The sequence below is a fragment of the Callospermophilus lateralis genome, chromosome 11 (assembly GCF_048772815.1).
Source record: "Callospermophilus lateralis isolate mCalLat2 chromosome 11, mCalLat2.hap1, whole genome shotgun sequence".
In the NCBI taxonomy this organism is placed as follows: Eukaryota; Metazoa; Chordata; class Mammalia; order Rodentia; family Sciuridae; genus Callospermophilus; species Callospermophilus lateralis.
Window position 1 is genome coordinate 63,675,340 of NC_135315.1, and position 15,945 is coordinate 63,691,284.

The following is a 15,945-nucleotide window of genomic DNA, read 5'->3' on the forward strand; positions in this document are numbered from 1 at the left end:
AGCTTAGTAGTGGGACACTTACCTAGCGTGGGTGAAGTCCTGGGTTCATTTCCGGCACCCACAGGGGGAAAAAATACGAAGCACTTCCTGTGTGCCCACATTCTGTGCCAAGGTTGGGATTTGTAGCAATGAACAAGTTGGCTGTAGCTCTGCCCGAGTGGGGCTTTCAGAGCAGTGACAGGGGAAATAGTCAACAAGCAACAGAATTCCAAGAAATTATATGGAGCTCAGGTCTGGGAAGGCACAGAGTATGAAATATGGATGCGATGCCTGGAAGTGCAGCAGCCACTTTGTGACCATGAGGCAATAATCATAAGGACCAAAGATAAGATGGTAAGGATGATGAAAAAGAGCCTGTGCCTTTGGTGATGTCATTGCACCAATGCATTCATTGGGTGATATCATTGGTATCTTGATGATACTTGGTGATAAGCCCTGGGCCACAATTCTCCAGACTTTGGGATCTAAACAATAAATGGACTGCCGCTGTAAGTTGGAGTTTTGTAGTAGACTAACGCGGACCTGAATGACAAAGAAGATTGGCGGCCTCCCAACTGGCCTTCCCACCCCTGACGTTTCCCCCACGCCCAGCCACCATCATTGCTTTAAAACAAGCCTGACTGCGCCACCCCCTGCTTAAAACCCTTCGGCAGCGAGGCCTGAGATGGCCTCTGTGTGGTCAGGATGTTGGCCACAGGCTGCAAACCCTTCACAGGCCGCAAGGGCTGCGGTTGGCACTCGCTCCCTCCACACAGTGACTCAGGGCCCAGGCTCCACAGCCCCAGGCCTCCATCAACGCCCTGTGAATCCAGCCAGGGAGGCAGGGAGGCTGCGGGGAGGCTGTAGGGAGGCTGCAGGAAGGTCTCAGTTCCCAGGTGATCCCAGTTGACTGCAGAGGAACCCGGGAAACAGTGTTCAGGAAGGACGGCGGGGAGGGGTGGATTTTTACTTTTACATTTTTGTTATGATTTTTTAATGGCACCGGAGATTGAACCTAGGGGCCGCTCCGTCACGGACCTACATTCCTGGCCCTTTTCACTTTTTATTTTGAGACAGGGTCTCCCTAAGTCGTCCAGGCTAGCCTCCAACATGCGATCCTCCTGCCTCAGCCTCCCAAGTGGTGGGATTACCGGTCCCTGGAGGAAACAGATTCTTGGTGCAACCTGGGGTCTATAAAAAACAGGGAACGGGGGACACACAGCAGTCCCAGGCCCAACAGTGATGCCATCCCCAGGAGCAGGCATGACGCAGACCTCTGTCCACGCTGTGGGGGTTTCCTGGCTTGGACCCCAGCTTTGCTCTCTGTGGGGGGAGTCTTCCCCCCTTCAGTTTTCCTTATGGCCCAACCTGGGGAGGGGGCTCAAGATTCTGCAGCTCTTTCCCTGCCCAGATAGGCTTGGGGTCCAGGTTCACGACTTTGGCAGTACAACCCCCTCCAGAGGGTAGGGGATTCACCTTCTGGAAAGTTCCATGTGCTCCCCCCAGGGTTCTCTGACCTTTGGTTCTTGGTCCCCACCTCTCTGACCCTCTCAGCGGCTGGACACTTACCCTGAAGCTATCTATCTCAACCCACACTATCTTCATTTGACCCTCGCTTTCTGGGCAGAGGATCTGTCTGAAGAACCCCCAGATTTGATTTCTTTGAGGTCTGCTTCAGCGTTCCTCAGAGGTCCCTGGGGGGGTGCTATTGGCGGTGCGGGGGAAGGATACCGAATCCGGATCCTTGGGTCAGAGCAGCAGGAGAGAACCCTGCACCCAGAGAGAATCTAAGCACGTGCAAAGACGTTCCAGGGGCCTCTGTCTGAGCCAGAAGGGCCAGGAGGCTGAGGCAGGAGGATTGCAAGTTGGAGGCCAGCCTGGATAACTGAGTGCCACTCTGTCTCAAAAAAATAAAGTGTCAGGGGCAGCTCAGTGGGAGAGCCCCTCCTGGGTTCAATCCCTCGTACCACAAACCCAAACCCACAAAAAACCCTGAGAGCTAGCTAGGATGTCTCATGTCCCCTGAGAGGTCGTATCCCTTAGCCTTAAGAGGGCCCATCCAGTTCCTCAAAGACGCCGAGCCCAGCCCACACCTGAGCCTGCTCTCAGGATGCTTGGTTTGCCCACCCACCCTCTCCTCCACTCTTCTGTCTATTCACTCTTTGTCCCCCACCCACCTCTGAATTCATCTATCTGTCTGTCCCCCCCGTCTCCCCATCCAGCAGAGGTCTTTGAGCCCTGAGTACGGGACAGGCGCTCATCTACGGGCTGGGATATTCCCGGGAGCAAACACAGAACAAACTCCCGCCATTGTGGAGCCTGTGGTCGGCGAAGAATGAACAAGACAAACAAGTTATGTATTGTGTGAGGAATAAATGGGGAAAAAATAGAGCAGGGTAAGGATTCAGGAGCGGAGGGCGTAGCCGTCTTAAGAGGGGAGGGCGGGCGCGGAGATGCACGCCTGGGATCCCAGCAACTGGGGAGGCTGAGGCAGGAGGATAGCAAGTTGGAGCCCAGCCTTAGCAACGGAGTGAAACCATTTCAAAATAAAAAGGCCTGGAGATGTAGTCCAGTGGTCAAGCACCCCGGGTTCATTCAATCCTGGTACCAAAAAGAGTGGGGGCGGGAAGATTGGGAAAGAGTCCTCACCAAGGAGCTGATAACTGGGCCTAGACTTGAAGGAGATATGGAGGGAGCCATGAATATACGTCGGGGGAGCACTCTGAGCAGAGGGATCAGCACGTGCAAAGGCCCTGTGGTGGGAGTGGCTTTGCAGGTATGGGGAATAGCAGGGAGGCCGGGATGACTGAGGTGGGTGAGATGGGGAAGAGCAGTGGATAAGGTTGCAGATCACGGGGGGCCCATCATTCAGGGCCTGCAGCTCTTCCCACCATGAAGCCCACATGTCCCTTGTTCAAGAAAGCCTTCCAGGTCCTCTATGCTGGGGATGTTGGCCTCACCTGGTGTGCACCGGCAGTCTCAACAGAGTTCCTTACGGTGTGTGATTTCTCATCACCCCCACTGGGCTGTGAAGATGGAGCCCTGTCTGGGCATCCTCACTTGGTGACCCTTGGGTGCATGGCCCTGGACTTCTGAAGGGCAGCTCTGCTGGTAAGGAGCCCAGGCTCTCTCCTCCCAGGCTTGCTGGGAAGTTCTGACAGGACAACCTGCTCCCCTAGTCCCCGGCACTCAGTTGTCTTAGATAAAACACCAACACATGGCTCCTGCCCGGCTCTCCTTGTGTTACTTTCCCTTGCTGTGACAAAATCCCCGACATAATCAACTTACAAAGAGGAAAGGTTTGATTTACAAATTCAGAGGTTTCAGGCTGCACAGTCACTTGGTCCTGTCACTTTGGTGGCACAGAACGTCACGGCAGGAGTGTGTAGTGGATCAGAGTTGCCCACCTGAGAGTGCCCGGTCTCAGTGTCATTCCACATCTAGTGGCTCCCTCCCCGAGCTTCTCCTAACAGGACCAGCTGGGGATGGGGTTCGAGACCCTTGCCCGAGGTGGGCCCCTCACCCTTGAACTCTGTTCTCTAAGTTCTCTGTTCTCTCTGTTCTCTCAGTTCAGTCCTGGGAATTCCATTGTGACAGCCCGGAACACACTGACAAGCGGCAGAACCCGCACTTCCAATGCCACCTACCTCAAGTGCTGGGGTGACGGGTTCTTTTCAGGCAAAGCCTGGGAGACCAAATAGCCGCTGCCCTTGACCATGGTCATGGCGGGGGGTGGAGCATACGAGGCCTGGAGGCTTCTCACCTGTACGGTTTGGACATTAAGTATCCCCCATAAATGCTCATGTTGGGCAACAGAGCAATATTCTGAGGTGAAAAGATCAGACTGTGAGGACTATAACCCAGCCAGTGGATTAATCCATTTGCTGGACTGCTAATTTGAAAGGGCTGCCTCAGTGGGTGGTAACCGCAGGCAGTGGGTCATGCCTTTAGGGTTTATATTTGGTCAGAATCCTAATTGTCACAAGGTGAGCAGCTTCCCTCCACCACCCTCTTCCACCACTACATGCTGCCCAGAGCAATGGCGATGGCTAGCCACGGACTGAGACCTCTGAAACCACAGCCCCCAATAAACCTCGCCTTTCCCAAGTTGTCCTCTTGGTCGCATCCACAAAAAGCTGACACGTCACCACCCTGGAGATCCGGTAGAAAACACGGCCAACTCCTCAGCTCCACACGGGGCGCGGCGGCCCACACCTGTAATCTCAGCTACCGGGGAGGCTAAGGCAGGAGGATCTCAAGTTCCTCGGCGGAGGCCACGTCTATAAGTAAAACATGGAGAGGGCTGCTGGGGATGTGGCTCAGCGGTAAAGCACCACCGGGTTAAGTCGCCGGCATGAGAAAGAAAACCCACGACATTGAGAGAAAAAAAACAGAGCGCATCCTCGACAACCAGAAAAGCGTCTTTAATCACTTTGTCTCCTTGGGCAGACAGGACTGAGAACAGGACCCTAAACTCGATCCTGCAGGTGGCAGAGCAGCAGGCTGAACGCACCACCTCGCCGGATCTCGCGGGAGATTGAGGGCAGATCTGGAAGAAGTGGGACCCTGAGAATTGTAAGAGGGATGTTTGGGTGGACTCAAACCAACCTAGGGATGCTGAACCAACCGAGCAAGAACAGTGTGAGGACGTGCACACCCCACCACCCGTGAGACTCAAGCCCTCTCTATGGCGGCCAGGCACTCTTGAGGTCTCACACCTGGGGGACCCAGTAGGGCCCACCTCACCCCCCACCCCAAATGAGCAGGGAAGTGGAAAACGTTATCTGTTTATTGCATTCTGGGGCCATCTGTCATCTGAAGTAGAAACAAAACCACAAGCTTGGCACCATCATTTAGGGAGGATGGGTTTGGCTTAGTCCCTCTGTGTGGGCTGCGGGCTACTGACTCCCTAGGACCCTCAGTTTCTTCATCTGTTGAACAGGCCCAACTACTGGCATCTCCTGGGATGGTTGAAAACTGAGACTGCGAAAGGCTCAGCCACCGCTGTGCCTCTCCTCTTTTTTTGCGGGGAGGGTCTAGACATTTTACTCTCCGGCTGGGAACTACTAGGAAAATTCCCATTCGGGAGACGGCGACCTCTCTGGGCAACAGGATGGCATGGGACACGGCCTTCATTATGATCCCTAGGCTGTTGGTGTTTGGATGGAGCCCCCCACACACACACACCTTCCTGCTTTTGAAAAAAAAAAAAAAATCCCCAAGTTTTTAGGACTGAGCGCAGCTCCTGTAGAAGAGGCTGATGTCACCTCACCAGCCGTGTCCCAGAAAACCCGTCGCTGTTCCCAGGCAGGTGAGAAGCTGGGGTCCGAGTTAAGACTGTGACCTCAGGGAAAGTGGAACTGTGTGGGGTGGGTCGGGCCTGCTGGACGGGAGAGGCACTGCCCATACCAGGGTGGGGATCCTAATGCCAAAGCCACTGTCCTGCAAGGGGAGTCTCAGCCACGTCCGGGTGCCTCAGAGTCTCTGGCAGGTGCTGATGGTTAGGTTGGTCCCTAGTGACAAGGAACAACACCTGCGTAGCCTGCCTTTCCCATCCCTCCTGCCCCTGGGGGGGGCTCCAACGTCCTCACTGCACACACTAGATTGCACGGGGGACAGCACACGCAGCAGCTCCCGGAGAGCCTCGTGCGAGGCCACCCTTCCGTTGAAATGCTCAACATTATGTTCAGAAATCTGAGAAGGACCGGGGACGGGGGTCTAGCTGGCCGGACACCCCCTGGGGCGGGTGGGTCCTGGGTAGGAAAGGCACCTGTGTGGACTGGACAAAGAAAGGGAGCCCCTCCCGCCCCCCAGGTCAGACCCAGCAGGAGGAGAGGGCGAGGCTTCAGATGAACAGCTCCCAGGGGAGAGGGGGCAAATGTCCCTTTGCTCCTGGAGCAAAGTGGGTCAAGAGAGGGGTGTGGTGGGGAGGCCGGGCAGGAGGGTAGCACCAGAGGCTGAACTGGGCTGCGGGCCAGGGGGCTCCAGGTCAGGGTGGGGACGTAGCTACTACGGCTGCTGCTCCAAGGCTCAGCTGGCGACCAGGGCCAGTCCTCCTGGGCCCAGGGCCTCCATATTCAAGTACTGAGTGAGTGTCTCATGGGCACGTGGCCATTGTGGCCAGTCATCTGCTGTCAGAACGTGGTGGGTAGGGACCTTAGGTTCAGGCGTGGATGGGGTGGGGTGGGGGCCGCTTCCTCCCGGAGCCACCCGGCTCCCCTGCTCCTTGAGCCTGTGCTGGTCCTGGGGGACCTCCCATGGGATGTCCCTCATGCTGCTACCGCAGAGCCACCCCATCCTGTCGTCCACAGCACCAGCACTGGCTCACCGAGCTCAGAGGAAACATGGGGAAGACACGTGGGTGGGACTGGGGTCCTGGGGGAGGGACTGGAAGCCCTGGTCCAGACGCTCCTGGACAGGAGGGGAGACAGTCTGGCCTGGGACTTGCTCATTTAGCATCTTGACCCAGGAGCGGGGTGTCACGGCTGTGTGGGACACGGCACAGCTGAGCCCCTCCTGCCAGCCATTTTTTCCAGGAGGCCCAGGGTATTTTTCTGGCCCTTCAAGGGAGCCCTTTGGGAACAGAGCTGAGGAGCACGTGAGGATCGGGGCCACCTGGCACAAAATGAAGGCCTGGGAGGCAGGGGATGCTTAGGACAGCGGCCACCGAAGGCCCACACCTATGACTCGCCGTGGTGGGGGCCGAGCGGTGCTGAACGGAGGCCCCCCCCCCAGGAAGGCTGTCAGCCTTCCTCATGGGCGTGGGCCTTGAAGTCCCTGCAGCCGGGGAGGAAGCCATCTGAGCTGGCCGTGGCGGGAGGAGGAGAGCTGGGGGTGTTGGTGCCAAGGCTGGGAGATGGCAGGCAGTGACGGGAGAAAGGGCCACCGGCCAGGCCAGCACCCCGGGGAGGAGTCACCAAGGCACCCCAACACCCACCCCGCCCTGAGCCCCCGCATTGGAGGCAGGGAGGCACGGGAGGAGTGGGGACGCACCGGAGCCCCAGACACCCCCCAGAGGAAGGGGCACGTCACATCCGAGGACTCACTGATGTTCCTGGGCCACCCTCAGCTCCACAGAGGAGCAGGAAGAGACTTGACCCTTGTGGGCAACAGGGCACAAGAGACCAGGAGCCCGAGCCCTAGCCAGCCCTCAAAGGGAAGACACAGGGTCCCCTGAAAAGGGGGGGGGGTGTCCCACAGACCCAAGTCATGCTTGGCGCACCTCCCAGGCTGTCACCAGGAAGGCTGGTGTGGGTAGGGGGCCCTGGGACTTCCAATGGCCAACAGAATGGACCTGGCCACAGCTGGCCCCCCAAAGAGAACCAACGCTCTGGGGTTTGGCATCAGTAAAAGAAACCTCCCAGCGGAAGTGCCCCCTTCTCTTGGTGATGAGGGCGTTGGGGTGGGCACTGGGGGGTCAGTATGCCTTCCTCCAGCTCCAGCTCCCAGGCCAGCCTTCTGAGAGCGCCTGGACAGGTAAGAGGCCAGCAGAAGACGAGGCACCGAGGAAAGCAAGGTAAGCACCCCCTGCTTCTCCCTGAGCCTGCCCACACCCACCCTGAGGCTGTGCACATGCGCAGAGCTGCCCCCGGGGCCAGAGCTCCGTCCACACCCTTCTGGCTCACACCACGGGGGGGGGGTGCGCTTTGCTCTACACCCCCCCCCACCAGGGCACCAAAGTTCTGCAGAAGAGACGTGGGGGAGGGGCAGGGGAGTGCTGGTGGCAGACGAGGCTTGGTGCCACCGCGAGGTTGGCACTCGAGGTTCTTTCTTGCTCCTCTCGGCTCTGGGAAATGCCCTCCCCGTTCGTAGGAAGGACACAGCACCAGGTGTGGGAGGGGGTCCCACGCCAGCCTCCTGCTGAATCACAGAGCAAGGATCCCCCGGGGCTGGCCCCGGGTCCTGTTTCGCTGCCCACTGGAGGCGGTGGGGACCCTCTTTTGCCCTGGTCACTGGATCACCGCCCATCCTCGGCCAGCCATCTTCAGGAGCCTGGACACAGGGCCCCAGATGGGCGTCCTTACAAAAATAACTCTGAGCCTGTCCCCAGCGGGAGCAGGTTCCTGAGAGCACGCGGGGCTGGGGCCAAGTCCGCGCGGAGGGGCCGGCAGGGGGCGCTCCTGCCCACGGCCGGGGCTACGGCTGCAGCCGCTCCAGGTACTGCGGCAGGGGGTTCTCCTTGACATACTTCTGGATGTACCAGCACGTGAGATGGGCCTTCAGGTCCTCCTCCACCACAAAGTCCAGGGCAGCCTGGGGACCGCGACAGAGGAGACAGTGAGTGGTCAGAGCCCCCAGCCTGCACCCAGGACTGTGGCCACCCAGCCTGAGAAGGTGGTGGTCGCCCACCTCCTCTGCATCCCCCAGGTTCTACAGCCACCCTCCCACTTGGCCCACGACAGGGGGTCTCTTTCCTAGCGACTCGGGATAACCCCCTTCCCAAGCCTGAGCCAGGAAGCGGAGGCTGTGGTGGGTGAGGGGGAGTCGACAGAGGGTCCAGCTAAGCCTGGGAGCAGGCCTTGGGGGGAAATTGAAGGCCATTCTCTGCTCCAGGAGCAGCCCTTATGAAGCTCAGACCTACAGTCCAGGCAGCCTGAGGTTTCAGGGGCTTTGAGGACGAACAAAGTCCGGGGGGGGGGCGATGGGACCTGGCTGTTCATCCATTTGTTCCCCTGGCCCCAGGACTTAATGAGCAGCTACTATGTGCCAGGTCTGGGGCCCTAGGACAGAATCAGGCTGTGGTAACCTTGGAGATGTGGCTGCAGCAGGGCTCTGCCCATCAGGAGCCTGGGCCCCAAGGGACTGCCACTTCCCTCAGGAGGGCCAGGGAGTGTACAGTGCTGCCCAACACCCCTACTGCCCACCATGACCCGCTGGCAATGAAGACCTGTGGGTCTATACTCTGCTGCATGCAGCAGTCAGTTGCCGGGAACAGCCTGATTCAGTGGGAGGGTAACTGTCCCCAGGGCCCCCCACCTGCAGACGACCCTACCTTGGCGACCCTACCTTGGCGAGGTGTTTGGCAATGCCACGCCCGCGGTAGGCATCCGGTACCTCGGTGTGTTGCAGGTCCACGATCCGTTTGCCCACATACTCATAGAGCAGGACAGCCCGGTCATGACACCCTGAGGATGGGAGATGCAAACAGGTTGAGGCTCGGTCAGCCCCGGCCAAGAGACTTACAGGGCCCAGGAGAGGACACGGGGCCCTTTTTACTTTTTATTTTGAGACAGGGTCTTGCTAAGTTTTTTAGCCCTTGCTGCGTTGTGGAGGCTGGCTTTGAACTTGGGATCCTCCTGCCTCAGCCTCCTGAGCTGCTGGGATGACAGGCGTGTGCCACAGTGCCTGGCTCAGTCCCAGTTTTTAGCGACATGTCGTCCGTCTGTCCACCTAACCATCCTTCCATCCAACTATCCACTCACACAGATGGCCACCCTTCTGTCCTCCCATTGAGTGTCTGTGGAGCCCCCGGGAACGGTTTCCATCCTGGGCATAAAGCAAAGGCCAAGACACCAAGAGACCGGCCTCCCACAGCGTGACGTGTCACGGGGTTGGGAAAGAGCCCTGAGGAATGCTAGGTGGGGGACAGTGTGCTGGAGGAGGAGGAGACAGGCTCAGTGGCTCTGAGGCAGCGGTGGCCCCGTAGGAGGGACAGTGAGGCCAGGTGGCTGGGGTGGAGCAGGTGATCGGGAGGATGGAGGAGAGGAGGGCAGGGAGGTGACAGTCCTGCAGAGCCTAAGCCATCACGAGATGGGTCAGGAAGATGATGCACAGGAGGTGATTCTCGACTTCACCAGGGGGGACAGACTGGGGGCAGCCTGGGGAGGAGGAGAAGAGATGGGACCCTGGAGCTGCCCTGAGGCGGGATCCTGGCAGGATCCCAGTGCGGCTGGCTCCGTGTGCTCCTCCATTCTTTGGTGGGTCCCTTCATTTGTAATGGGAGTTGAACCCAGGGCTGCTTGACCACCGAGTTTCATCCCCAGCCCTCTTTATGTTATAATCTTAAGTTTCCCAGGTTGGCCTTGAACTCGCAGTACTCATGCCCGAGCCTCCCACGTTGCTGGCATGTGACAGGCATGTGCTCTCAAGGCTGGCCCAAGCCTTCCAATGTCAGGGAGTTCTTGTGCATAAAGGAGATAAATCCACGGGGTGCGGGGAGGGTCAGGGCCATTATGCCAGGGGCAGTCGGGAGGAGCCCTCCCCGGAAAACTCCCTGAGCTGAGATGTGTGAACATGAGCAGGAAATGGCTGAGGGTAGACAGGCGGAAGGACAGGTAGAGGGCGCGGCCAGTGTGAGGTTGGAAGACACCATTTTTTGCTCCCCCCCCCCCGCAAAAAATATCAACATCAAGTTGTCTTTCTCCGCATTTTTAAGAGCCAATCGCATTTCACGTATTTTTCACTTGAAAGGAAAAAAAAATTGCATTTTACATGGCTTAACGTTAAAGCACCAGAGAATTTGCTCCTAAATTCTGCTTGGGTGGCCAGCCTTGCTGTGCTGCTAGCTGTCACAAAGGGAAGAAGAGATCAAATGACCCACCCAGGGTCCTAAAAGCAAATCAGACCCCAGAACAGGATCCTACCCCATTTGTCAGGCCTTCTGGCCCCTGAGACCCCTTGGGTCTCCCCAACTCCAGGAGGGAGGCTCCCCAGCCAGCTCCCAGGTTCCTCGGGCAGTTGAGGAAAGTGTGTCTAGAGTCAGGGGTCACACAGCAGGTTCAAGGTGAAGCGGGGACCAGGCCTCTGATTCCCAAGCCAAGTTCATTCCCCTGCCCCACCAAGCCACGCCCCCCTGCTTCCCGCAGCTAAGCCTTTGCCTGGGCAGTTCCTGGTCCAGAAAGCTCTCCCCCAGCCCTTCCTCTGCCCCAGGTGCCCAGCACTGGCGCCCCCTCCTGGCCTGACCGTTGATTTGTGGGCTATGCCTACTGCCCTGGCCAACGCCCAGCTGCAGCTTCCAAGGCCACCTCTGCCCCAGCTGTACCCCACAGGACTTGGTCCTCAGGGCTGCATTTGCTGGGCTTAACTCTGCCCCCTTGGGACAGGCAAGCAGCCATGAGAAGCTATTTGGGACTGACCTGATCCCTGAGGGAGCTGCCCACCTACCCTATTTAATTAATTACTCCAAATTCACCGAGGGCCTACTATGTTCAGGCAGAGTATGGGGTGCTGAGCGGTGAACAAAACTAACAAAATCCTCCCTCCTGGAGGCTCTGTTTCAGTAGAGGAGACAGGTAATAAACAATAATTATTATAAATGACTCAGGACTCACAAGTGATGGGTATCTGTGTGCTATTCTAGGACATTATAGCAGAGAAGGGGCAGGGATTTGGGGGTGGGGGGGCGCCGTTGTAAAGAGAGCGTACAGGGGAAGTTTTTTCTTGTGCAAGGACTAGAAGGAATGAGGGGAGATCTAGAGTATGAACAGGTTGGGTAGTGAGGACAGCGTGTGCAAAGGTCCTGGAGTAGGATATTCGAGGAACAGCAAGGAGGCCAGAGTGGCTGAACCTGAATGAAGCAGGGACAAATCTATACCACCCACCTCCTTCCTAGGAGGACTGAGAATCAGATCCAGATCATGAATCGTAGCTGGTTCCCCAAAGTTAAAGGTCAGGGCTTGGGCGTGGCTCAGAGGTAGAGTGCTGGCCCGGGCCTGTGGGAGCTACCAACTGACCAACCAGCCAAATAAAGGAAGTTAAAGCCCCCCTGACAATGGGGACCTTCCCGTGGCTCTTTACCCCAGTGCCCTGTGCAGCATCAAAGGGCCCAGCAAGTCGTCAGGGAGACCCAAAGGCCACAGTGAACCAGGGGTGCTGGGGGGAGGAGTCTTGGTGATTGGGGTTGGAAACAGTCCCCCATGAGGCTGGGCACTGTATTCTCAACCCTGCAGGGTGCTGGGGGAGGCCAGAGGCCTCATAGACTCTGGGGGGGGGGGGGGGCGCGCTCAGGCTTCCTATCTGCAAATGGGCAGTGGGGAGAATGTGGAAAATTCCAGGATTCTGGGACCCTGGGTGATCCTGCTTCTTGCAGAAAGATGGACACTCAGCCCTGGCGGAGGGAGGGAGAGGGGAAGGTGGACACTCACGGGGCCCCTGGAGTATCCACCTGCCTCGGAGTCAAAGCCAAATGCATATAAATTCACACTCCCGAGGCCCGCCATGATCTCGGCCCCTCTTCCTACCTACCGGCCCCTCCACTCTGCCCCAGGGCCTTTGGACGTGATGTTCCCTTGCCTTGGAACATTCTTTGCTGCGGGCCGCTCAGTTTCTTGCTAGTTTCTTTCTCTGTTTCTTGGGAGGAGACCTTCCTGGACACCTGATTTGAAACAGCAGCCTCACTCCTACACATCCTCCAATCTTCCCTGCGCCCCTTCTCCCCAGAGTCCTACTTGCCTAGGGGACGGACTTCACAATTTATCTATTAGCCACGTCCCCCTCGACACTGTCAGCTCCATGAGTCCCTAGCACCTTGAAGAGTGCTGGCACGCAATAGGTGCTCAATAAAGAGTTGGGGAACAAATCCCAGCTCCTCCACACCTTGGAGGCAAGACTTTGGCCAGCCATTGCACTGCCTGGGTCTCAGAGTCATCTGTAAATGATACTCGGAACCAGAGCTCACAGGAAGATAAACAGCCCAGCTCTGCCACAGGGAGACCCTGAGGAATAAGCCTTCTCTGGAAGCCAGGGAATGACAGTCCCAACATGGTCCTGCACTGCCAGCCCCCGACCGCTTGACAGCTCCGGCTCAGTGCCCACATCTGTTAATGGGCACAGAGGCACCAGCCTTGGGCTTCCGTATAGGCACTAGGAGACCCTCTGAGTCTGTGCCCCTCCAGCTCAGGCAGGCCAAGCTGGACACATATCAGCCCTCAAATATACCCAGCTCCAGGCCACCTGGACACCCTGAGGCCAGCCCTGGGCTGTGCTGTGCCTATATTGGGGACTTAAAAGGAGCTGCCAGCTTCCCTCTGCCTCTGAATTGGACTGGGAGGATCCCTAGCCACACCTACAGTTAGCCACAGGGCAGTAAGTTCCAGAAGGGGACAAGTGTAAGAATATGGTTGGATGACAGCCAGCGCCCAGTAGGGTTGTCCTTTGCCTGTAGCCATTTGGGGGAAAAAAAAAAAAAAAAAATCTCAAACATTCCTTTTTCTTTTTCTCGGCAAGTCTCCTGGGCCTCCTGAGCCAACCAGGGGAAGCAGAACCCCCCCTGGAAGTCAGAAAAAACTCAAAAGAGAGGATCTGAAAAGCCACAAGGCTCTCCCCACAAGAGTGGCCGGAACACTGAATGTCACTGCCAATTGGGCCGCAGCCAGAACCACAGCAGAAAGACTTGCTCCTATGAGGGAAGACTGTGTGACAGGGTCAGCAGGGTCCAGATTTGAGCTTTTGCCTCTGGCCCCAGGTGACGCTGAGCAAGACACTTCCTGCAGCTCTGAACTCAATTTACTTATCTGTAATGTGGGGTGGTGTGTCATCACACATCTTAAGAGACAATGTGACAGTTGCATCAGAAGGCCATGGAAGTGGTAGGGCCTAGCTCCATGCTCAGGATGCCCAAACAGAAGTCCCAGTTCCTGCGACGGCCACAAGTGCCCGGTGGCCGGAGCCAAGCAGAATGCTATTCCGCTGCTACCTCAACTCAAGAGGCTGACCACCCTTGGGCCTCCATCTTTCCCTCTTGGAAATGGGCACAGTGGCCTCTAAGAGCCTTGGACAGTATCAGAGAGAGCTGAGCTGGGGGATAGGATGTGGAGAGTTCAGGGTCCTCAACTTCACAACCTCTATTTCCGACTTCTAGGGGGGAAGGGGATGTGAGCTGGTAAAAAAAAAATCTCTCTACAGGAACTAAGGACTTGACCTTGTTTTCTGGTTTAAAAAATAATAATAATAATGCTCAGGGGGCTGGGATTGTGGCTCAAGCGGTAGGGGGTTCGCCCTGGCACCACATTAAAAACAAACAAATAAATAAATAAATAAATAAATAAATAAATAAAGGCATTGTGTTGTGCCCATCAACACCTAAAAAATAAATATAAAAAAAATAATAAAAAAATAGGGGCTGGGGATGTGGCTCAAGCGGTAGGGCGCTCGCCAGGCATGCGAGCGGCCGGGGTTCGGTCCTCAGCACCACATACAGACAAAGATGTTGTGTTCGCGGAAAACTAAATAAATAAATATTAAAATAATAATAATAGGGGCTGGGATTGTGGCTCAGCGGTAGAGCACTCGCCTAGCATAGGCGGGACCCGGGTTCGATCCTCAGCACCACATAAAAATAAAGGCATTGTGTTGTGCCCATCAACACCTAAAAAATAAATATAAAAAAATAATAAAAAAATAGGGGCTGGGGATGTGGCTCAAGCGGTAGCGTGCTCGCCTGGCATGCGTGCGGCTGGGGTTCGATCCTCAGCACCACAAACAAACAAAGATGTTGTGTCCGCGGAAAACTAAATAAATAAATATTAAAATAATAATAACAATAATAATAAATAAAATAAAGACATTGTGTCCCCCTAAAACTAAAAATATATATATATATTTTAAAAAACCAATGCTCTGCCCACATTTTTAGGAGCCCTTGCTCTGAACCCCATGCGCGGCTCCATCCTTCACGACCAGTGAAGTGTGCGCTACTCCCCGAAGCACTCAGAAGAGACAGGCCGGGTGGCCGCTGTCCCAGAGTCACCTCATTGTCACCCTCCCCATACAAACCCATATCTCACTCCCTAGAGGGCAGAGAGAGAGAGAGAGCCCTTCCCCGTCAGCCCCAGGTGGCAGGAGCACTCTCCAGGGGGCAGATTCTAGCGTAGGAAAAAAAAAAGCTCCAGTTCCCGGGGCAGCGACCAGCCCCCGAGCCGCCCGGGGAAGGGGGCAGGTCCCCCGACGACCGCGGCCCTCGCGGGTCCCCGACACCGGAAGGCAGGCAGCCGGGCGGCGCAGGTGGAGTCCCCTGGTGGCTCGGACGACGCGCTCCCCGGGCTCCGCACCGCGCCCCCACCCCCCACCCCGGGGGCAGCCCGGCCCCGCGCGCCCCCTCGGCCCCGCGCCCGCCCGCCCTGCGCGCCGTCCCTCCCCGCGGCGCCCGCCCGCCCGCCCGGCCCCGGGGACCCGCTCCCCGGCCGCTGGCGCAGACAAAGGGCGGGGGCGCCGTTACCGTTGAGGCGCACGGTGAACTGGCGGCGCCGGCGGTCGTGCTCCACGCGGATGGGGCAGCCCTGCTCCAGCGCGCCGAGCGGCACCGGGGCCGCCGAGTGCGCCATGGGCGCGGGCCGGGCCGCGCGGGTCGGGGGGTCCGGGCACAGGAGCAGGGCGGCTGCGGGCGCGGGGCGGCCGGGGGGGCGAAACCCGGCTGAGAGAGAGAGAGAGAGAGAGAGACCGCAGGCGGCGGCGCTGAAACTGACACTCGGCGGCGGCCGCGGCGGCAGCAACAAAAAAAAAAAAAAAAAAAGGAGGAGCGGGGGGCGGGGGAGGGCCCCCGGAGGCGGCCAGGAAATCAGCTGTGAGGTCACGTGCGGCGCGCAGCCAATGGGCGCGCGGCCTTTTTGTTTTGATACATTCCATTCGACTCTTAAAGGGGCCGCGCGCCCCCCACGGGCGGCGTTCCACTTTCGCAGCCCCAAACAAAACAACGCGCTCTCCTCCGCGGCGGGCCGAGCTGCTCTTCCCTCGGGTTGAGTTCTACGGACGTCTCTAGGATTCCACCCCCCCTCCCCCACCGCCCATGGACCCTTCTCAAAGATGTTTATAACAACCTGTAGGAATATTCTAATCAGTCCCCACAACCAGCTTCATTTATTAAGCGCTTGTTGTGTGCACGGCTTGTGCACAGCCCTGTTCACGCAGGAAGCACGCTGTAAGGAGTCCCCTGTGCTCAGGTAGAATTCTCACCACGAGCCCGAGAAATAGGTAGGCCTGGCTCCATGGTCCAGGTGCACAAGTCGAGGCCCGGAGCAGCGAAATGCATCC

At 57.5% G+C, this 15,945-nt stretch overlaps 1 protein-coding gene across 1 annotated transcript; it reads right to left on the minus strand.

Moving 5' to 3' along the window:
- Positions 1-4,384: 4,384 nt before the first annotated feature.
- Natd1 (N-acetyltransferase domain containing 1) lies at positions 4,385-15,397 on the minus strand. Its single transcript, XM_076869527.1, has 3 exons — positions 15,134-15,397; positions 8,986-9,104; positions 4,385-8,232 (listed from the first exon to the last, which is right to left on the minus strand). The coding sequence occupies exons 1-3, from the start codon at positions 15,237-15,239 to the stop codon at positions 8,116-8,118; spliced, it is 342 nt and encodes a 113-aa protein (XP_076725642.1). The 5' UTR covers positions 15,240-15,397; the 3' UTR covers positions 4,385-8,115.
- Between the last annotated feature and the right edge of the window lie 548 nt (positions 15,398-15,945).